The sequence below is a fragment of the Onychostruthus taczanowskii genome, unplaced genomic scaffold (genome assembly GCF_017590055.1).
Source record: "Onychostruthus taczanowskii isolate IOZ18803 unplaced genomic scaffold, ASM1759005v1 scaffold1, whole genome shotgun sequence".
NCBI lineage: Eukaryota > Metazoa > Chordata > Aves > Passeriformes > Passeridae > Onychostruthus > Onychostruthus taczanowskii.
Genome location: NW_024496525.1, coordinates 9,066,716 through 9,090,926, shown reverse-complemented (window position 1 = coordinate 9,090,926; position 24,211 = coordinate 9,066,716). Strand labels below are relative to the sequence as shown.

The 24,211-nt window shown below is 37.9% G+C and overlaps 2 protein-coding genes across 2 annotated transcripts in view; both read right to left on the bottom strand.

The window, feature by feature from the left end:
• FSIP1 (fibrous sheath interacting protein 1) overlaps window positions 1–7,466 on the bottom strand; it is a 65,173-nt gene extending 57,707 nt beyond the window's left edge. Inside the window, exons 1-7 of the mRNA XM_041401056.1 lie at window positions 7,434–7,466; window positions 7,041–7,164; window positions 6,515–6,701; window positions 5,607–5,690; window positions 3,988–4,160; window positions 3,035–3,119; window positions 1,482–1,580 (exon numbers count right to left, since the gene is read on the bottom strand). Of these exons, the coding sequence (XP_041256990.1) occupies window positions 1,482–1,580; window positions 3,035–3,119; window positions 3,988–4,160; window positions 5,607–5,690; window positions 6,515–6,701; window positions 7,041–7,133 (721 nt within the window). The 5' untranslated portion in view covers window positions 7,134–7,164; window positions 7,434–7,466. The remainder of the gene's footprint in view (window positions 1–1,481; window positions 1,581–3,034; window positions 3,120–3,987; window positions 4,161–5,606; window positions 5,691–6,514; window positions 6,702–7,040; window positions 7,165–7,433) is intronic.
• A 5,907-nt stretch (window positions 7,467–13,373) lies between these two features.
• Window positions 13,374–24,211, bottom strand: part of GPR176 (G protein-coupled receptor 176) — a 30,031-nt gene continuing 19,193 nt past the window's right edge. The window contains exons 2-3 of the mRNA XM_041399972.1: window positions 15,417–15,669; window positions 13,374–14,481 (exon numbers count right to left, since the gene is read on the bottom strand). Coding sequence (XP_041255906.1) covers window positions 13,374–14,481; window positions 15,417–15,669 — 1,361 coding nt within the window. The remainder of the gene's footprint in view (window positions 14,482–15,416; window positions 15,670–24,211) is intronic.

The window sequence follows — 24,211 nt, the reverse complement described above, 5'->3', positions numbered from 1 at the left end:
CATACATTCTTCTTCACAAGCTCCTAATTGTTCTTGGTCTGCCTTTATGACAGCTGTGACACAGAAATCCAAGAGCAACCAAAACAGTAATTCTTAGCTATTCAGACACCACATGAAAAGCCTCCAGCAGAAATAGTAAAAGTCATTTAAAGCAATATATATTGCTCACAAGCTGTAAGTGATCTCTACTTCATGCATTCCCAAAGTAGGAATGTGCAGAACATCTCAAAATAGTGCAAGTGATAGCAACTCCCAACCATGCTTGTACTGGAAGCTCCAGAAGTCAGTGCTGTACTGAATACTGGTAATGAAACCTGCCATTGTTATTCAAGGGCACTCCAGCACAACTCAGAAATTTTGGAGCAAGAAGCTGAGGGTCAAGCTTTATTTTAAGAGAGGAATGAAAATGCATGATAGAAAGAGAAATTAAAAGCTCTAGCCCACAAAGAGAAGGTCACATACTGGGGAACTTGTCTTACAAGTGCTAAAATGATAAAGGAGCTTAGTTCCATGTTTAAAAATTAAAACGTGCAGTCACATTCTACAAACTGCAGAGATATTGCTGCCATCAATGCTTCAGCCTTAAGGAATGCACTTATATTACATCTTTGTCATCTCAGTCACCAGGAAGATCGATTCCTTCCGTTTACATAGAAGGGTGGTTGACAAAGAAATAAACAACTGCAGCTGATAGCAATGGCAGTTGAAGCTATTGTTCTTATATCACAACACATGTGAAAAGTTACTAACCACACAAATTTGAATTTCAAATAGGAAAAGAATAGAGGCATACAAGCACAATTCCATTTATTTTGACATGATGGACACACTACACCACTAACAGCATTTGAAATGTCTGTACAATGCATGATATCACATGGTCCCTAAAAGAATCAGCAAGTGTTTGAGTTTTGTCAGAAAGTACTTATTTCATAAAAGCAATGCAGACTTTACAATAATCAGGATAGCAAAATATAAAATAAGTTGTCTGAAGATTTATGTTTGACACAAATCTGTACAATTTCTGCTGAAAACCAAAAAAATAGAGAACAGTTGCAGTCAGATTCAGCACCACCTGTCATTTTTAGATGGTTTCTGGAATATAAGCCTATTAATAAAAGCTACAATACCTTAGAGTAACAGCAAAGATAAGTTTTTAAGGAACTGCCATGAAGAATCAATGATACTTTTATAATATATCAGTTACACACCTCTTCCTTTTGAAATTATAGAAAAATGGCTTTATAAACCCAGCAGTAAAAAATTTCTTAGCATGTTGAGTAAAATGTCTTAGATAAGTCACACCGCTGTTCTCTTCTTCCATTTGCAATAAAGGTAAGAACTGTGACTATTCCAGAAAGTAATCTTGCTTTTTCCCATTTCACCGGCCTTGCCAAAAGGCTGAGTCTTCACTACCCACCCATTGTACTTGTTGTTTTGACATTTCTAACAATACAAACTCTACCATTAATAAAGCTTACCCTGGTTTTCTTGGGCTTTATGGCAATCATAATCTTCAGGATTCATGTGTGTGTGAAATACTGAAGTACATATTTCATCTTCTTTAGCAGGGGAGAGATCTGTAAGTAATTTTTTTCCAGTGAAATTTAATTGAAATATATTTAAAGAAGATCTAATATCATGTGTATCATACACTCAGAAAGCAAAGAAATTCACTTTGATAAATGACATAAGCAGTGTATTTCTCAAGAAATAAAGAAGGGGGAAAGTGTAAAGTGTGAGTCATATTTATGCAGTTTCTTATGGCTGTGTTCATGTTTTTAACAACTACTGCCCTTGGAAGACAATTCATCACATTCTCAAAGACATAACCTAAGGCACTAAAGTTCAAATGCCTCTGCAGACACCATGTGGCAAATCATCTAAAACTTTGAATGAGAGTAAGGCATCCAGGTTTTCACAGCTGGTGTCTGCCTGTGCATGAATTATTAGACATCCAAGCAGCTTAGGTCAAGGGCATAGTCTAGAAAAACAGTGTTCAAGCATCCTACTTGTTTCAGTTACTCAAAGAAAAAAATAAATCAGTTGAAGGATTCATATGTGCCAACTGGAAATACAAGTTAGAGCAGTAAGACACAGTCTATACACTTAGCACTTACAGAAAATGACTCATATTGCAAAGAACCAAACTAATTGTATGTGATTTTCACAATTAAAAAAACATACAATAACCACTAATAATTAAGCGTAATGGATTCAAGTGAACAAATTATTTTCTTAAAGCATGAGGTAAGAAATTTAGGGCTGTTTAATTAACCCCTGATTTAGATTTCTGCTGTGAGTATGTCAGAAGGTTTTGTTGTGCCTGAAAGGCTTGGAACACTTAAGTTATTAATGATTTTGTACCGAAACTTGTGCTTGATTTCATAGCTACATTAAAAACTATAATAGCTCTCATATATCATTTACTTAATAAAGCTCTATCAAATTCAAGTTCTGAAAAGCAAAATATATTAAATGTATTCCATTTCAGTATCAACCAGGGCAGCCATCAAGATATTTGTTTAATTAAATAAATACCAAAATAAATAAGACCTGAAAAGTAAGGCACTAGCATGATACAGAAAATATAAAGATCAAGTTGGAGGAAAGCTATAAATCTAAACTATGCACTTTTGTCAGTGCAGTACACCAGAAACCACATGATGCACATGGTCTCTACAGGAGTTACTTTTGAGATAAAGGTGTTAGCAGTTATATAGTCTTGTTTGTCTAGTGTTATTTTATTATATCCTGACATCTACTGGAGACTGTCTAAATATCACCCATATCAAATTGTTTCCTTCCCTTAGTAACCCAAACTTTAGCATAGAAATAAAAGCAGGTTACATTGTAAATAGTTAAGTTTTGTTTAAATATTTTAACTGCACACTGCTACCATTATTATATATGTACTTCCAACATTCAAGCTGAGATTTTTGCTCAGCAATAACCATTCAGTCCTCAAATCCTTATTCTCTTCCCAAAAAGAAAAAAGATAGGATGTATCACAATTCTGTTTCTCTTTCCTTACCAGCTGTATTATGCCACGATGAGAACACAGCTAAAAACTGGTTTGTGTTTTCCACCTCCTCATTGCTTCCTGTCGTTCTGATACACTAGTCAAAAGAAATAAACTGCATATGTAGAGATACATGCATGTATTTAAAGTAAATTCTTTAAAGGGAAATACATTGTCTGCTTATCAGATCTAATGAACTTCAGACCTTATTAAAAATTACTCTTCTCCATTTATTTTCATCTTGAAGCTATCTTAATTATCTCCTGAAGTTATGACAAAAGTATGGTGAAACTTTAAAGCCTCTGTTACATATTGCCTTTTATGTGAAGACCTACTTCACCAGACAAAGAAGTTCTGTAACATCTATGCGGCTCCAAATCCAAATCCAATGAAATTATGAAATTAAGTCAAACCAATCATGTTTTTTAGCAACTCACATTTCTATTCACGTAAAACAGAGGAAATACTAACTTGTTTCAAGGCATTTAACTGCTAGAGGTCAGGACAGGTAAAGGAATTTGTGTTGTAGCATTCTTATGCCTTCTTCAGGCAGCATCTTTATTTTCTTCAACAACAGACAGCACTGAAACAGCTGGGCCTAAGAAGGATCCCTCGTGAGCAGAATAAATGTTTTCAGCCTGCGTTCGCTGATGTTACCTCCTGACACACCTTACCCTCCCTGCAAGCAGAGAACTCAAGCATAATACTATGCTAATAAACCACCCCCAGACAGCTGCGTATTTGGCAATTTGTCTTATCAATTTTTAAGGACCATCTCCCTCTTTTAAAGCCTGCCTAGCCAAAATGTATTAAAAACTATCTAATCTTACTTTTTAAGATCCATTTCTTAATTTTAGTTAGCCAAGTGTGAGTTATTTAATAATAAGGTTTATCTGAAATACGACAATTCTGTAAGATGGTACTGTAAGATATATCAGTCACAAAATAAGCAGAGCACTTCTAACCTGAAGTTCTTCCCAGAGCATTGCCCTCATTTCTCTGCCTCGCTTTTTAACTGCTTTTTCCTTAAAACACTGTTTTTCAAGTATTGCATCAAGTTTATTCATTTTCTTTATAGCTGCTTGAATCCGAGCATTTATGTCCATGTCTTCAGAACATTCCAAGTCAGAAGAGTCTGCTGGAGAATATATTTAAAATTAATGTCAGCTGTAAACAAGTCAAAAAACCAAACAAACATTAAAAAGCAGTTCAAGTAATTTGGCAACACCCATTGACGAGAGTACAACATTCTCAAACACATGTTAATTTCTAAACCTGTTTGTAGCAGGGAAAAATACAGAAGTCTTTGCAACAGAGTGCTGAATCAAACTCTGAGCTGCAGCAGTTGGATATGGAGGTGTGGGAGAGGAAAAGTCACCTATTTTGAGCAAGTGATTTGATTCAAATTCAAAGTGATTTATAATGGCAGATATCTGCACAGTATCAGCAAAAAATCACTGACTTTAAAAATATAAGATAATTTTTTCAGCCTGACTTGTAGAAAACATTTTGAAATTAGTAATTCAAAAGAGAGACTTTTGAGGGGGTTAAGAGAGACTGTAATATCTCTGCCTTTAAATACTAGAGAAGTTTCAGTCTTATGACTTAGCAAAACCAGATTCCAATGCTGGTTCTAGAAAAATATTGCTATAAAAAATGAAAAACTGTGAAACATGATGGAAACTACCATTACTTAATTAAAGTAAATTTCTACATTTTCTCCTTTTTTCCTAAATATGCAGATTATAATTATAACTTTTACCTTTTCCCCTTCCTATAGCATCCTCATGCTCTGTCCTCTTCTATGGCTTCCACATTAAGAATAGAGGAAACACTTGTAGCACTGTCCCTGATCCCACAGACTTACAAATTTTGGAACCCTTCAGCACTCTATTTAATTTTCTAATCTTTTGAGGTCAAATGCTTTACATAGCCATTGATCCAAGCATTGACTGTGATGCACTGGTCTACTTTATGCCATAAAAATATCATGGATACAACAAGGGGAGAGCTATAAAAATCTAAGTGAGCTACTGAGGACAGAAGGAACAAAGGACAGATGGTAAAAAAAAAGAGCACTTATTTCAACTGGCCTGAACTCAGCAGACTGATATAAACCTTAAACTACTGAGTGAAGCTTTAGGTTGAGTTCTATCGAATTTCTGTTCTGTAGATATTAATATCATGTTTGGTGACCAACAATGCTACACTGGGTATGATAACCACTGAATTCTGCCTTATTAGACTGATTGAATCTATGGAAAACTCAAATTCTATTATAGTGCTAAAGAAAAGTAATAGCCATTAATAAAGCAATTATCTAAATAAAGAATTCATCCAATACCACTTGAAAAGCACAATTCATATACATATTCAATTTGCAGTATTCTTTTATAACTATAGAATATACACACAAATACACAACCACTACAAACTCTCTTAGAAGCATTAATAAGAAAAGATTTTATTGCACTGCTAATTTTATACACCTGAAAAGTACTATCTGATTTTGCATTACCTGGTTTTCCTGGGGAAGGTTCACAAAATTTCAAAGTTTGTGGAGTATTATCTGACTTTGCATTACTTGGCTGTCCTGGGGAAGGTTCACAGAATTTCAACATCTGTGCTTCAGTGCTTTCATCTCGAGAATCTGAAGTAGAGCTACATCCTGAAAAACACAGGGAAAAGCCTTTCACAATAAACCAGATACATTTTTGTCAGTTAGGGATCACCACAGAGCCCTTGCAATGAATTAATTTTTAAAATAGCATATACTAGTACACCAGAACTCATGTTAAAACAGGAGCAGGAATCAAGGGATTTCTTTTGACCCCAATTCTGTCATGAATTCTTAATTAAATTTCAAGACAGTATCCAAATATCTGCTTCACTCACTGGCCTTTGCATGTCTATTGGTAAACAGTTGGACACCCCAGAACATTAATCCATTACCATTTACAGAATGACAGAAGAATGCCATGAAACACTTCTGCAAGTGCTTCAATTAAAGTTATACACTGCATACTTATATTTAAAGTATTTTATTAGTATTAACATTCTTCATTTGTTAAATACTGTAATTTATAACCATAAATTCCAGGTTTTTGGACAGGTGGACCATTATTAGGATACAATGCTTCTAACAAATGATCGTGATTACTCTGAAAAGTTTGATAAAAACATCTGAATGAAAACACTTTCTAGCATGATTCCATGGAGCACACACAGATGGGTTTTAATGATCTTTTAAGCCAGATCACAGATTATGATGCCACAAGACATTTACTGTACTGTACTGACAGTAATAACACATTTCTTTCAAAGGTGATTTCAAACACTGAAGAGAAATGAAGGTATGGATTTTGACATCTTCTTTTCCAGAATTTTGCCTATTTGCAACCTCTATTCTCTCAATCAGCAGAATTTCACCTGAACTGTAAAAACTTGATATTTGGTCTAGACAGAACACAAGAAAGTTTTAGTCATTCCCACCTGGCAACTCGTCGGGATTCCATAGACACTTGTGAAGAGAGATGGTCATGCTCTCCACTGTTTGCTGATCAGTTCTTACATCCTGGACATCAGATCTATCTCTGTCATCACCTTTGTCTTCTGCTGGACAGCCATCTTCCAGACTGCCTCTCTGATAACCATCAGCCAAACTGACAGGTGAATCAACCTAAGAAATGCAAATTATTGCCACCCTGAAAACAGGGATGTTTTGGGTGAAGAAGATAACCACAACACTCAAGCGCTATCACAAAGGACAACAACAATTCTGTACTACACTGCAGAGTACTTCTTAAATAAAAGAACCATTTTTAGGTCTGACACTGATACTAGGAAAGAGCTCTTTTTCTTAGATTTCACATCGATTCTCCAGCTCATCATTCCCCAGAATGTCAGATTTGGGCTTGTCAGGCTAGGATACTAAAAGAGCAGAATACTACTTCTTTAGCATTCTACTATGAAGAATTAGGCATGGAGGTTTTAACCTGCAGAAGGAGAGAAAAATTACCTCTTGCAAACATGGTTCTGGTGTCGTTAACTCCATAGATGTATTTAAAAATCTACAATTAGGTTGGGCTAGATGCAGGCCTTGAAATTTCATCCAAGCTCCTACTTGTAATATCCACTGTTACCTAAAATTGGGGAAAAGAACAACAAAAACATTTTAAATTAACAGTTCCAAAATAAAGCACTACAAGCCCTGCAATATTTCAGATATAAATCATGTAAGTTTCAAATGCTTTCTAGCAACTCCATGTTGCAAGGCTTTTCCAGTTCAGACTGGCTTGACACTCAAGTATGTGCTTTTCTTTTTAATATACATAAAAATATATATTTATATCATCAAGCCAACCAAAGCATTCAAACGTGCTTATTATCAAAGACACTTCGAATAGCATACATCTTACAAATAATCTCACAACTGAGGAGTTATCACGGCTGTAGTTTAAACTACAGACACATACGTTTCTCTGAAAAAGAAAACAACAACAAAACTGTGTGAATTCACAGGAATTCGACATCTCAGCGCATTGTGACACGTGCAGGAAATTCTCAGAGGGCTCAAATGAATACAAGTCTTTATTTCAGTATAAGGGAGGCAGGGAGGAAAGCAGGCAGGAAAGCAGGCAGGAAAGCAAGCAGGAAAGCAGGCAGGGAGGGAGGGAGGAAAGCAGGCAGAGAGAGAGGGAGGGAGGGAGGAAAGCAGGCAGGGAGGGAGGAAAGTAAGAAAGCAGAGAGGAAGGCAGGGATGGAGAGAGGGAGGGAGGGAGGCAGGAAGGCAGGAAAGCAGAGAGGCAGGCAGGGAGGTGGAGCAGGAGCCCCGTCCTCACCGCCGGAGGGCAGCAGCGCGGGCGCCGCCGCCGCCGTTGCCGTGACGACCGGGCCGGCGAAGTCTCGCGATAGCTGCGGCTGTGGCGGCGCGGGCCCGGTTGCGCTGCCCTGCGGCTCCGCTCCCGCTCCGGTGCCGCTCGGTGCGCAGCGATCCGGACGGACCGAGCTCCGCCCGTGCCCCGCTGGAGCTCTGCCCTGCCCGTCCTGGTGGAGAGGAGCGCTGCCTGCAGGGCGGCTCCTTCTCCGAGCCCCCCGTTCCGCAGCCGTGTGAGCGACAGGCAGTGCCTGTCCTGTGGGTTACGGGTGTTCTCTGCCCGGCCTTGGCCTCGGCGCTGATTGTGTCATGCTCGCACACAAGGGTGGTTGAATCGATTTTCAATAAACCCGTCAAAACATAAAATTGTTACTGTCGTCACTGCTTTCACGTGAACACTCACTGCTAATAAGGAATTAATTATTAATAAGGGAAGCACGATTGCCTTCCTAATCCCGTATCTTTTTATCTTTCCTGCATTTTAGCGAAATGTGAGGATTAATTCCAATGGTTCGATTAACTTTAAAAAAAACCGGCAGAGACAATTCCGGCCTCTTACTGCTTCCTTTGATACCCATGTGTGTTAAAATCAGGTTTTCATTGGCAGTAAAAATTCACAAGAAACAGTTTCCTCTAAAGAAACAAAGTGCATCTCGTTCAAATTAAGGTGTTGATTGACAAATTTTTGTGCCAAAATAAATATACTTAGCTAGTGGTGTTATGTATTGAGGTCTGCAGTAGAGCTTTTGTTGATGCTTAGCGTATATTGCATTTTACCGTCACATGTGCCACTCAGAGAACCATTTTTCCTGGTATTTAGTGTAGTCACGATGCAGTGTGGCTCCCGGTTAAGAACTGCAGACAAACAGAAAATGCTCTAGGGAACCCTGTGTGGTTTTGCCTCCTCCCTAAGTGTGCTGAGCTCTGCTACGTTAAAATTTTACCATCTTCTGATTGCTAAAGCAATACCATAGTGGTGTGTGGAACCTGTGGTGCTTTCCAGATGGTGCAGATGATGATTTGAAGAAAAGGAAAAAAAAGAAATAAAAAAAAGAAAGAAAAAAAATAAAAGAATGCATGTTTATATGTGCAAGTTGAATATCTAAGGCCGGTGATGACACCGAGAAAGCAGTGGAATGGACAGTATATTCCAAACTGGCTAAATCAGAATATGAGGGTATTAGGAATTACATTAGCTATGCATAATGAGGTATGGCAAGAAGCTGGGTGTAACTGCCCAAATATTTTTTTTCCTACAGTACAATGCATATGCTGAACAGCTGACAGAGTTTGTCTTGTTATCAACTTTCCTATTACGGACTGCCTACAACCTCACAAGAGTCTTTGAAAGGAGACCATCCAGCTCTGGATCTGCTTACAAATGGACATAAAACTCCTTTGAAATTGGTGCAGGAATAGGCTTCTTGCTGTTGTTTGTCCACATAAAACCAGTGAAGGTTTCCAATGAGGCTGTCACACCTGAGGTTGAGTAATAATGGCTGAGCAGGGATATCTCAAACCACAGTTGACCTTATCATCTGCTATGTGTCCTGGAAGACCCAGAGATGAAGAGGTTCATAGAGTTCATCTCAAATCCTGTAAATCAGTTCATAAGAGTCTTCCTCTCCAATAAAGACTGAACTTTATTAATAATATTAAATATTACATAATCTCGAATATTGTTATAGGTGGCAGGTGTACTTAAGCTTGAACTAGAACTTGTACTGAAGCTTGAACTAGAAAAGCAGAATGAAGGATGAGCTTTCTTTTTTTGCCTTTCCAGGAACAGGCCATTTTGTTCCAAGATAAACTAGATAGTTCTTTGAAGTATAACAATTTTTCTATTTAAAAAAAAAGGTTGGAATGGAAAAAACTCTTTGTGTCTAGAAAGTGAACAGGAAGAAAAACACTCTAAGATGTACTTTTCATCCTAAAAATAGGTTATACCATGATGAAATCACATTTAGACAAGCTGTCTTGATACTCAGAACACAGTTGTCATAGTAACAGAATTTATTTATCCTTTTCTTCCTGATCCAATCAAAAAGAAATACAAACAACGGGGACATACAGGGAACTTGTTCCCAATTGCTATTGCTTACCTTCATACTCCTCTTCTGAAAAGCCTTTTAATATACAGGTAGGTAGCCAAAACACTTTTATGTCATTGTCTCATACATGGAGAAAAAAAAATTAATGCTCATTAGTTATTTGCCTTAGATTATTTTTCATATATTTCTGTGTACTCACCTGAAGTGCCTTTTATTTACCATAGGCAATATTTTTAAGGCAGCCTGCAACAGTTCCAGTACTCAGGTTAGGAGAAGCACAGCTGATATTCACTATATTAATTCCTATAAATGTTAGGGCAATAAACAGACTCCTATCTTGCAAAGGAAAAAGTGATTATGTAAAAAAGACCAGATAAATCCCCGTAACTCACTTCTGTGTAACTTTAATGTGATGTTATAACAAGACTTGTTTATTGGAGTTTTTTTCAGGTTGGACACTGGAAAACATTTTGCCCAAGTGAACAATTTGAGCAACAATCCAAGCAACAGCAGTAATGACTCAAAGGTACTACAGTCTTAAATGGAGTTAAAAATGAAACAAGTCAAATATTCCATCTTGCATAAAGAATTTCCTGAATTACTGTTTTCTGATGGCAATTCTACCATAGAGGCTAGTTTGTGAAATTTACACAGATTAAACAGGTTGGTTTTTACACAGGTTGGGGTTTTTTTCTATAAAAAGATGTGCTTTGTGAATTTTTTCCATATGGATGAATTGCTAAAAGATGAACTAAAAACATTCTCAAGTAATTCCTGAGGTATGAAAAATCACTGTAGTTAATTTCTTGGTGAAGGATTTCAGTGTCTTTGGATATAATCTGATTTAAAAAGTACAATCAAGTGTTGACATATATTTTTTTGAAAGAAAGAAATATTTTTGTCTCAGCAGTAAAAACCCATCACAAACCCTTTGCTTTCCAGATATAACATGAAATTATATACAATTTAACTCTTTAAATTTAACTTTGGTGTTTCATTCAACAGGACAGTTGAAAAGGACAAAAGTTGGTTTGCTTTCTTCAAAGGAGTTCAGATCTGAGTAAACATTTATCCACGTTCAGAAATCACAGAGATTTTGAGCAGTACCTATATGTAAGCAAGATGTGAATGTTAAACTTAGCCAAAATTCATAAGGAAACTACAACTCCTACTTTGATTTTTAGGTTTTCAAGATTTTCTCAATGGCATCTGTTCTTTCACTAATTTTGGAAAAACAAACACTCCGTTAAATTACTTTTATTGGCACTTTTAAAAAATGCATGCTGTAGTACTTTTCTACCTCTGCCACAGAAGGACCAATTTTTTCTGGAATCTTTCTTCTGTCTGATTTCAGGCAAGCTGTGTCTGTCTTTTCATCTCTGTATCTAAGAAGGGCACCTCAGGCTTCCACCACCCATCTGGACCCCTTGAAGACTGTTCCTCACTCCCAAACTGAGAAGCTCTTGAACTAGCAAGAAATGAAATGTACTGAAACCAAAGAGGAATTGGAGAAAAACATATTTTACACAGTAATTTATACACTTTAAATACATTTTTATTAAAACATTTGCTTTTAATGACTTGTAGAAATCCACAATCTTGGAGCCATCAGAAGCTGGTGACTTCCTTCAATAATGTTGAAGGAAGAAAAGGTACATTCTGCTTTAGCAGAATTTCTTCTTACTTTTAAGATTAACTAGTTGGATTTAGTAAGTTTCTTTGAACTTGTCAAGATTCACCTTGTCCCTTTTAAAGTATGCTTTAAAGAAAACTACTTTCACAAACAGACAGTAATCACAGATAAAGGTTCAGCATGCAGCAAAGGGCTGAAGTACAGGAAAACCACAAGGAACAAACAGGTGTTACAAAGATTGTGCTTTTAAGAAACTACCCACAGAGACAACAGTGACTGCAGATGAAAGACTGCTTAAAACTGAACAAGAGCTAAAATGTCAGGGTTGCAATAGTTTTAGGTCACCTAACAGACAGCTAGAGTTTAAAGTTCACATTCAGTATAAATGAGACAATATGCCTGTGATTATGCAGAGAGGCAAGCTGCAGCACAATGCCTGAACTCTCAGAGAAAGGCTGCTGAGCTGATACCAGGGTTGGCATGACTGACTCACTCAGGAATTAGGCACCAGATTTGAAAGTCTTGTGTTCATACACTGGATGGTCTGCTCTGCAAGATGAGTGGAGCAGGAGGGTTGGTATCTGTGTCTGTGAAGATGGAAAACTTCTCTACCTCTGGCAATATTGAGCAACAGCACCAATAAACCTTTGCCTTTTAGGTCTGTTGCAAGCTTCTTCACCCAACAGTTCTGCTGTCACTGAAACACTCAGAATCCCTCTCTGTGAGTCTCTCTCTCTCTGTGTGAGAGTGAGACAGACTCAGAAACCGAGACTGTCACACTCAGAGAAAGGCCACTAGCATTTCACACCCATTTATTTCATTTGCTTGCTTTTCCATAAGAAAACAGCAGAGTGCACCAGCAGCTAAGTTTATATCAAGGCTTACCCCTTAGTTACCTAACACATACATTACACTTTAAGGACATTTGTACATGCCCTTTTTCACAGGATTCTTAGCACATACATATTTGTTATATGCTTTTATCACAGGATTCTTAGCACATACATATTTGTTTATTGGAATCAGAATTTGTCCTGTATGGTCTCCATTTTTTTACTTAAATCTACAAGAATATATGTGGGATCTTTAAAAAAGAGGTTTTTCTTGGGTTTAACACAAATTATGATTTGGGTATTCTTGGCTTTGTGGATGTTTTAAGCCAAAAACCAGAGGATTAGGTTTCAAAATATTTTAGATGTTTGGCAGATGCTTGGTAACTAATTTGTGCAAAAAAATCCAGCAAGTTTTAACACTGATCAAATAAATGCGCATAACAGAAAACAAATGCACTTAATAGTCCATCCTACTTCATAAATGAAATGTGCAGAATCTTGCTGTGTCTATTTGTGGAAGAGTAGGACTTACCATGTTGCACATCTTCTGCTCTCTACAGCCATTCCTGTTAAGTTACTTTAATGCCCAATACGTAATTCCCAACATATAATACAACGTAACATTTCCCAGAAAACCAACTACTGTATTTCCATTATTCAGCTGTAAAAATAGTTCCCAAATTCATATGTACTTTTGAAAGTTAATAACAAGGTATCATTGTAGGGATTTCAGAGATCAAGCTACAAATTTCCATATATATTTGATATATTATTTTCATTAAGTATTTCATATTAATAAGGAACACTTGTATATATGTTTTTCTTTTGTTTGTTCGTTTAACTTACATTTGGCAAAAAAAATCAGGTTGTAACAAATTTCAACATAATAAAGATCCATGGGATCAAAAATGTAATAGAAAGTGACCTTCCTCTGTCACTTAAAGCTCCTGCTCTCTTACTAAGAATCCACCTTGGGAAAGATACTGACTTTATTGTTTCTGCTGACTTTTTTTTCTGCTTTACACTTAGGCTGTTTTGTCTGGATTAGCTCCTCAGGGGTATTCCCCAAAGGAGGCAAGAGTCGCTTCTTATTGTTTCGGTTTTCTGAGAGCCACTGTGGAGGCAGCTCAAAGGGTCCAAAACCACACTGCATGGAATACTTATCATTTACTGTATCAGCTTCTGTGGGCACAGCTGGGGCCACCTGAGCTGCAGAGTCTGCAATTGTCTGTGGTATAAACCTGTGAACTGAAGTCAGTCCTAGCTCTAAACTGGTGCTAGGAATTTCTTTCTGTTGAAAGTCACCAGAGCCAATGGATTTGATCTCATTCTCCTCTTCTTCCATCGGCTTGAAGATTTGTTGTTGCCCAATATGAAACATCTCCAGAAGTTGGCTTCCTGAATGGACACTGGGCTCCAGATTATCATCTGCAATACCACCCGAGCTGACAATGTTTCTCCTGCTGAACCTTCGGTGCAGCTGCACTATTGTCCCCACTAAGCACTTCCGTACCGATTTGTTAACAGTTAAAAATAACAAAGGGTTGGCCAGCAAAGAGACCTTGGGCAACCAAATAGCAGTGAGGAGCAAGAAGACTGAAATATCTGAAATATTGAGAATGGTGCGGTAAATCACCAGAGTCACGTAGGGGACACTGCAGAAGATAAATACCATAACCATAGAAAGCAGCATGACGTGGAGCTCAGCTTCCCGCTGGGAGGCATAAGGGATAGAAACTGTATTCTGAGGGGTCCTTAGTGCAGCTATGATGACTTTTTTCTTCTGGCTGGCACTCAGTGCTCTGCGAATAAGAATCATAAAGAGAAATACCACAGCCACCGGTACAATCACAGTGGTGATATTGTAGATGATGACATATATCAAGGGGCCAAGGGAGTAACTCCAAGATTCAGAGCAAGTGGACATGGCATAAATATCAGACACATTGGTCACAGCAAATACTGGAATGCTGGCCACTATTGCATGGGCCCAGATATAGATAACCAAGTCTCGGGATTTTGCATCAGATATTTTTCTTTCCAGAGGATATAAAACAGAGTAGTATCTGTCAAAAAAAAAAAAAAATTAATTATTTTCATGGCCATACTGCTTATGAGAAAGAAACCTCTCAGGAGCCATCTGAGCATAACGCTCCAAATTCCTAACTGGGTTGCCAACTGACCACCTGTTTATGAAAGGGAAAAGAAAAGAAAAAAAAAAAGAATCCAAATAATCCAAACAAAACAAAACAAAAAAACAAAAACCCCAAAGCTCTGCCTTTTTAGGTCTTTCTGTAGAAAAAACCTGACTATTTAAATGTCAAGATCACATTTTTTGTGGTAAAAATTTCTTTCGATACATCACTTTGGCCGATGCATATGAATATTATTTTGAAGATTTCGCCATTAACCCACTTGTAAACTAGACAGTACATTGCAGACACTCAAAATTTCAAAAGGCATTATGGAGGCATGTGTCACATTCAATAGCCAGACTCATAGTTTTAGAAGTTGCTTTATAACAACTTTTATAACAAAATCCAGATTTTTTTCTGGATATTTGGAAAAAGCTGTTGGTCACAAATTACATGTTATTACATTACAACTATTGGAAGTACAATGATGTTTTGTTTTGCACAAGCTGTGGTTGGCAAGCCCTGAGCAAAAGCATTGCTGAACACTGAACATTCTGTGTGCATTTTATAAAAAAGTGCATCTCTGACATGCACTTCAAATTTCAGACGTTGATTGTTTGCTTACTACTGGAGTACTCCTGTGGACTTTTAAGCTCACACAGTTTTCATGACACCTAACTTTTCACACTTATCAATATAAGCAGTAGAAATTTGTAGTTTTTGTGAAGCAGATCACAAGTTTTCAACTGATATGCTGTTTCATTTCCAATATTCGTGTGCATTACAGATAGTGATACCACATTTACCAAGACAAGGGGAGAAAGAAAAAAGAAAAATCCAGGCTCATGGCAAATTTTCCCCATTACCTGTCAAGAGCAATGGCTGGAAAACTAAGGATGGTCACTGAGCAGAAGACTTTGTGCAGAAACTTGGCAATTCTGCAGAAGAGCATCGTATAGATCCACCAGCAGCAGTGTGGACTGGCACTAAGAGCAATGTCAAAAGGCACACAGACTAGGCTGGCACAGATCCCCGAGCAGGCCAAATTCTTAATGAACCGGTTTGTTACCGATTTGAGTAGCGATGTTCTGCAAGTTGACCACAGCACCATGATGTTACCTGTGAGTAGAGACAGGAAGCATAAAAAAAGGAAAACGGGCAAACAAACAACTAACCCCAGGCCCCAATAACAATAATCTTAACAGATTTGAATGTTTCCTAGTACTGCAAATGAAAATAATTGTTTGGAGTTTGCCAGGTATCACTGATTTGGATCATGATGCTGCTCAAATTAGGAAGTAAGTAAGGGCTAGTGGCTTCATGAATCAGAAGGCTGAAAACATATTACACCCCAGGTATCCCCTCCCAGCTTCTGGTAATAAATGAATTAGGGGATTTCAGAAGCAAATGCCTAAGAAAACTATCTAAGCCATATTTTTAGATACTTATGTTGATTCCTGTATTAAATGGTCTATCCCAAGTATTCAAATACAGAAACTGGCTAAAGTGTTCGTATTTTAATAAATAGTACAGAATTATTTTTTAAATATAAAAATTTACATTATTACAGATTTACACTATGTAAATAGTAAATTTACACTACGTAAATACAGATACAATTAAAATGTAAATATAAGTATGTAGTTTTAATCTGTTTGTAAGTGGATTACAGCAGCTTGCTTTTCTTTTCATTAACCACTTCAATGGCACAGACAGGCCTGTGTAAAGTCACATCCAGAAGAAATCTGCCTTCCCCCCCTCGCCCAAGACATTCTCTATGTACATAATAACAAAACAAATAGGACAAGCAGAACAGAAAAAAAAAGGACTTGCTGCACATAACTTCACAGAAGTACACACAGAATGCAACCTGCTGATTCAGATGTTCAAGCTCTACACATTTGTTTCAAATAGTGTGGGTGGATAGCAGTGAAGCAGAAGTACAGAAAAAAACAGGATTAGCTACGACAGTATTTTTCCCTTATCATTGCATTCCATCCAAATCTCAGAAAGAAATATCGTATGACAGACACAAGTTCTCCATCATAAATTTCCCTATGATTCTACCTTACACAGCAACAGCACAAGAGTAAATTAAGTGATCTGTTCTTACCCCTTCTAATGCATATCAAGATACCATAAAATTCACAGGATTTTCTCTCTCCTTTAAAAATCTATCTTTAGAAAGATCACAGAATCATAGAATAGTTCGGATTGAAAGGGACTTGAAAGATCATCTCGTTCCAACCCCTCTGCCATGGGCAGGAACAACTTCCACTAGACCAGGTTGCTCAAAGTCCTATTCAACCTGGCCTTGAACACATCCAAGGATGAAGCATCCACAATGTCTGTGGGCAACCTGTTCCAGTGCCTCACCACCCTCACAGTAAAGAATTTCTTACTAATATCTAATCTAAACCTGCCCTCTTTCAGCTTAAAGCCATTTCCCCATGTCCTATCACTACATGCCCTTGTAAAAAATCCCTTTCCAGCCAGCTCTCTTTTAGCCCCCTTGAAGTACTGAAAGGCTGCAATGATGTCTCCCTGGAGCCTCTTCTTCTCCAGGCTTAACAACCCACCTACTTTAGGCTGTCTAGATCAAGTGTTTCAGGTTTCTGATCTATGGAGGCAAGGATCTCTGCTAGCCCAGCTGAGTAGGGCACACTCATGTAACATCACGCAACAGCATCATGTAACAGCATCAGGTAACCTGGTCCCAGCTTTCCAGCCCTGACCTCACAGACATTCTTCTTCTCCTTTATTTTATTTCTCCCAAAGCTGTACTGTGCAGTACCACTAGATCAGTCAAAGCATAGCTACCAGCATACAAATACTGCTCGACAAGACGACTCCATTTATTCTCTGCAGCTGGACAGTGTTCAAAGTGGAGTTTAGCTTCCCACCTCCAAGCAAAGTTAAACTGTTCTTACTGCAGACCATATCAACAGCCACATTGTGGATACTCTGTATTGTTGACACTTACCAGAAGTTCTTTTGAGTTGAAGTATAATTGATTTATGTGGCAGATTTGTTAGCGTTTTTGTAGGTTACCTACAAATAGACATAATGAGAGAAAACAGCATCTTAAGCTGCTGATTGAGATATGAAAAAGCAGCTGCAGTCCCCCAACACTTCCCTCTGCTGACTTTATCATTCTTTGCCTTGATTTCTCCTCCAATGAATAAAAACCCCCAGAGCTTTTACGTGCCAAGTAGAGTATTCCAATGGCTGTCCATGTAAAATACCAGCAAGACCGTATTCTTGTTCACATGGCCAATGTGTATACCAAGTGGCAAGTACCAAGAACTGGCAAAAAGTCTACTTCTGCTTCTTGATAAAACAGCACTGTTTCAACTGAAGCATGCAATATCAACTTTAAAATCAATCTCACACACCTCCTATTTCAGTCTGCAGTACCTGAATGTCATTTGGGATTCAATTTTCTATATATTGTGTCATGTGTCTTATGCAAATTCCTTTTGATACTGACAAAATATTGAGTTACATCTCTAATACCTAATGTATTTTGAAGAAAGGAATAATCATCTGGTTTTGGCAGGTGCTTTGGGCCCAACAGTGTATTCCTCAGGCAGTATTCAATCAGTTGTATTTAAAGGCTTCTAAGTTGCTAAGAGATACTCAGTCAATCAAACCACTTGCTTTCAAAAATATCTCCAACTCTCCAGCTATTAGAAAGTACTTCTAACAGTAATAATATATTGTTACAATGCCCTGGAGAGGGGAGAAAACCGGCTTTGTTGTGTGTCTTTGTTTGTTTGTTTAAAATTAACTTAGCTCTTTCATCTAGTTTCAATTGCATTGATAAAATTAATTCCCAAGCAAGTTTCACCTTCGTTAGAATTAATATAAATGAAGAATGGAAAACTAAAAGAAATCAGAAGTGTTTTCATTAATACTTCAGAAGCCTCTAGAGAACTACTAAGCTTCCCTTCAGGGTCCTGCAGAGGAGCTTCACAGAAGACTCCGTATTATCAGCTGTTGAATTACTTCTGCAAATTATGTCAAATTGGCATTTATACATCAGAGAGTCACAAGGAAATGAAATTAGCTCTGTTCTGACTGATCCTAAATGGGAAGAATGAAGTATAAAAAAGTACTGGTTCAAAGACAAGGAGGAACTCTTTAAGCAGATAAAATAAAATCAGAGCCTGAAAGGCAAAAAAGGATAAGCAGACAGAAGTGTCCACTTGGGACACTGGAAAATTATGGAATAATGGAATATCCCTCAGGGAAACATTATTTTTTCATTTTCAACTATGATTTATCTATTAATAAACTGCTCTAATGAACCAGATCAGCTTTACTATAGACTGGTAGATCTTTGTGCTGATGCCTTCAAATCAAGTCTTTCCCTTCATACATCCCAAAGCAGAGGTAAAATTATCCCAGAAATTTCGCATGGCATTAAATATAAGAAGCTTTGGAACAAAACTACAAACACTTCCCATTTCATTGTTCCTCAGTTTTCCCCAGCAACTTCTTTCCATGGAGGAGGATAATGCTGCTCCAGGCAACAAGGCAATTCAATAAACAATTGTGCTCTGAATACCAATTGTGCTCTGAATCTTTTCACAAAGTCTAGAGGCTCTTTTCCACTCTCCATGTATTAGTCATTCACTGATGAACCTGGGAAAAATTTATTCTCCTTAGGTTATGAGTGTCCTGGACCACTGCACATCCTTACAGTGGGCAAAGCTGTCATTTTCTACCATAGATTAGTTTCAGAAGAGTTTCTGCTGGATAACTGGTCTAGAGCAACATAACCTTGGACCCAAACTTCCCACAGGATTTGTACTGGTTAGCTGAGAGGCATCCAAGAAAAACAGGAATGAACAAACAGCTGGAAAATGCAGCATCTTGCAATTTTCTATACATCAATACTGTCAGGAACATGAGATAAACAATCACATGTCACAAAGCACATCCCATATTGCCAAGTTCCACCACTAATGCAGAAAGATTAAGTGTTTTTAGTTTAAAAAGGAAAAGCATGTCTTTGGTCTTCTCAGAGAGTGAGCCGTGTCTACATAAAACCCTTACAACACCTGACATTATTGGACAACCTTCTCAGTACACAGACTGACTGAGCTGGACAGAAAAATCATGCTTAGAATAGAATAGCTGAAGTTGGAAGGGGCCCGGTGAGGTTCATTGACTCCCTCAAGACTACCCACAACTAAACCCTATAGCTAAGAGCATCATGCAGAAACTCGCTGAACCCTGTCGGGGTTGGTGCTGCAACCACATCTCTGGGGACCTGTTCCAGTGACCAATCACCCTCTCAGTGAAGAACTTCTTCCTAATGCCTCATCTGAACTTCCCCTGATAGATTTCAGCTTGATTCCATTTCCTTGTGTCCCATTTCTGGTCACCAGAGAGAGGAGATCACCACCTCCCATTCTGCTGCCCCCCTTGAGGAAGGCGCAGACTGAAATGGGGTCACCCTCTGCCTTCTCTCCTCCAAGCTGACCAAGTGTCCTCAGCTGCTCCCTGTAAGTAGCTTGTCTGTGCCTTTGACCAATTATCCAAGTAAAAAAGAAATGTGACATATGAAAGGTAACCCCCTGCCAAGTCAGACTTAATTTTATCTTGTTATTAGTTATCATAACTATCAACATTCAATAAATCTCCATGTACTATATACCAACTCTATCGTATGAGATTGAAAAGATGATTGTTTCCAGTCATTCCCTGCTGTTTTTTAATGGAGAAACATCACAAATAAGCAGCTACATCATACATTAAGTTGCACAGAAGTACACTGAGAAAGTAAATACAGTGGTTCACCATAACATGCTGCCCCAAAGTCCTTCTAGCCTTTATTGTGGTTCAAGTTCACTGAATCTGCAAACAGTAACATCTTCTGACCACGAAATGTTATCAGAGTACATTAGTCTGATTCAGAGCAGCAAAAATTACTTTTGCTCCTGTTCCAATTTGTACTCCTTGAATTTCACTGCCAAATGCAGGCATCAACAGCTGAGATAGTCCTGAAGTACTAGCTTTTAGCACTACTTCAAATAATGTGAAAGAGTCATAAAAATACCTTTAACAAGCAGAAGTAGGATTGCCATGGAAACCAGAGACAGTTATCTGAAGAAATGCATTTGCCATGCAGTCAAAAAAAAAAAAAATACTGCTCTTTGTCAACTAATTCATGGAACTCAATCCATTAGCTGGGTATGACATCCATCTTACATTTTTGTTAACTTTAATCAGCACACAACTGAATCAAAACAAAGTCCGCACTCCAGCAAAATCCTCCTCCTCACAACCTAATGTCCTCTGCTTGCTCACTTCCCTCCAGAGCAGGGTTCCAGGAATCCAGCCATCCTTCCTAGAAGAGAGCCTCTGTGTACCCCACCCACACTCCCTGCATTGTCACAGGGAAGGAGCTGGCAGCCTTCTTTATGGAAAAACAAATCAGGAAGCCACAAACAAGGTTAGAAACTAGGCTTTAGCCATTAAAATCGTTCATTAAAAACTAACTGGAAAAGTCACAGTTTCTGTGAACATGATGAATGGGAAAAATTCTCATGTTGAAACCCCAGAATGACTAAATTCCCAACTCTCCAATCCTAATCATTATTGTTTTTCAAAGTATTTTAAAGAAGGTGTTTTTCAAAGACCTTACTCTGACAAACCACACTCCAAAAAAGTGGTTAATTGGAAACATTTTTGGCACCCATGATAGGTAGCTATCAAATCCTCTTCTTATTAATATGTATATTTACCTATTCATTTCCAGAAAGAATATGGATATATCAGGATACATTTTGGCTTACAGAGCTTGAAGAAATGTGTAAACTTATCACAGAATCACAGAATGGTTGAGGCTGGAAGGGACCTCTGAAGATCATGTTGGCCAAACCCTGCTCAAGCATGGATCAATTCTTGCAATTCTTTATAAGTCTTTATAATTCTTTTTATATTAGTTTGAAGAAGTGTAGCCATGAGACTGATGGAATAACCTTTATAGATGAAAGAAGACCATAAAACTAAACCAAAAAGTAAACTTCCTGAAACCAAATCCAACCTTTTCTAATATTTTTGCTACAAACTTCAAAATTTGGTGATAAAATAACAATTGCAGTCTAGTTAAAAACAGTGGGAAAGTATTTAATTTGTCATTTTAGTATATTTCTTTCAATTTCAGTTAGTGCATATGTGCAACCAAATGTTTTATATCCAAAATGAAGTGTCTGCTGCAAATGAACTGCCTTGAAACAAGGTTTGCTATATGCCAAACCTTCTTTTCCCTTCATAAAACAGATGAACTCCCTAATTTTAAGATGTTTCTTATTCCTATTCTTAGAATTCTCATTCACACATTCCTACTTTCATCCTAATTATTGATTCAGAAGTATAATTATGTAAGAGATTTATCAGGTGAAGTGAACTACACAAAGCAGAAATTTGCCCAGCACAGGGTAGTTCCCTGCAGAGTGTTTCAGCATTGATTTAATATATATATTGGAAGCCCTTTCATTTAAAGTGTGATACATAGCAGCTTAGTCTCAGAAAGTGAACGAAGATTTCCTTGCAGGAACAAGTATGTCACTGGCTTTTGTTGCAGCACCACTTAGAATTAGTCCAAGGCCACAACCTGCCTACATAATCCACAGGCAGCTGCTACTCTGACTTGCTCTGAAGGTAGAGCAAAAGTAGAAAACATATATGAGGAAATTTAAATTATACTTACAGCTAGCATATCTTATGTAATATGATGGTATTTTTAATGTCAAAATCACAATGTAAAATTACCATTAATGTATTTCCATTGTGACCTTTTTTTTTATTTTTAACTGTTGTCTTTAGTATTTGATATGTTTATTGTCTGTAGGGAGATTCTAAAGTAACTGCATCCTGCTAATGGTCTTGTATTCCCACTTGCAGTTCTTTCAGATAGGCTTATTTGAAAGAAGGTAAAAAAGCATTGCACTGGAAATCTTCCAGTTCTTCATACCCCCTGCCACTTTTTCCTGCCTCACCTTTTGTATTTGCTATCCCACTAAATGGAAAGAATTTCTAGACAGGAACTCCTTTTTTTATTTTCTCCCTTGTGATAAACTACGGTCCTTCAACAGCCATTTCAGCCCATCAAGAAAACAACCAAACCTACAAACCTACTTATTTTGCTAAACTACACTTGACTTGCCTGAATTCCTGGCCTCTATTTTAAAACCAATCTCCTCAAAGAATCTGCAACTCTTCAAGATCCTTGGAAGGAAAAAAGTTTAGAGAATATTGCATCTGCAACTTCAGAACCATGGACTGTTCCCATGTCAGGAAAATATAGCAGCGAAGTGTAGCATTACCTTTCAAACCTAAGCTATGAAATTGAAAAACTGAAAAAAGAGTGTCCAGATATACTGTTCTAACAATAACAGAATAGAAAGTCTTTTCAAAGTTAGTAACTTTTTAAATCACAGTGCCTAAGGGACCAGCCTCAGTACAAAAATGTTGCCAAATTTTTTTAAACCAAGGATTTTACATGTTCCCCACAGGAGTTCCCCATGACACAGGAACCAATGTTTTGACCATTCTACAGAGAAATAAAATACAAGGAACAGATCTAGAAGAGGTAAAAACATTGGATGATCACATTATCAACATATGTGAAATCATTAGCAGAAGTCTGGGATCCTGAATCTCCTTTTCCAACAAAGGATCATATCTAGTGAAACCCCTGGCCACCTTACACAAGGCTTCACGCCTCAGAGAGCAAATCTGATGTTGCCAGTGAAACACCACAAGGCCTGGAATGCAAGTGAAGCCAGTAATCTTCCTGAATGGACAATATGTCTGTTCTTCAGCATCCTTGGCACAAGAGGAATAGCCATTGTCCCCTTGTTTTATAAGGCAATCAAAACAGGGCTGTTTTGAACCTGTATTGTCATGAGAGGACTGTGTCAAGCAGCAGGGTGATTTACTTGAGCAACCCTGAACACTGTGCTGAATCTAATTGGAAATAGCAGTCTTAACACAGGAACAAGCAAGTTTAAGGACTTGTTTTTAAATAACACTGCTATCACCCTCTTTGTACCTCTGTTTGCAGAGAGCCTGCAGTCCCTTTTGTTGGCAACCTCCTTATGTAAGCACAGACATGGCTCTTCAAATGCACCATTTTTTGTCTGGCTTCCCACAAGCACCTGCAATTCATAGGCAGGTATGTTGGTGCCATTAAGGACGTAAGGTCACAGAGATGTGACTTCTCACATCACGAATGTTTCATTTAGAAACCAGCCCTAGTCCCTAACAAGGTTCTTTTAGGAGGAACCTGCAGGACCCCTGGCATCTCTGCGTGACATGCCAAGGGCAGATCCAGGAGGAGACTGACAGCTTTGCACTTGTGAGGCTGCAAAAAATATTGTGGTTTAGAGCAACTCCAGCATTTGGCCTGGGCTGTGTAAGCTGCTTCACCATCAACAGCTGACAGGAGCAACTTCCCACCTTCCACACTCAACATGATGACCTCCTGTGCTGTTCAGAACCTTATTCTCTCCTGCCTTCCCCCTTATATCCACTTCTACACAAAATGCTACCAGACCACAATGCAATGCAGATACAGTCCAATAATATCATGCTTATGCAAAATTATTTCTCCTGCATCCAGTCCTTTTTTAGGTGTTCATTCAAG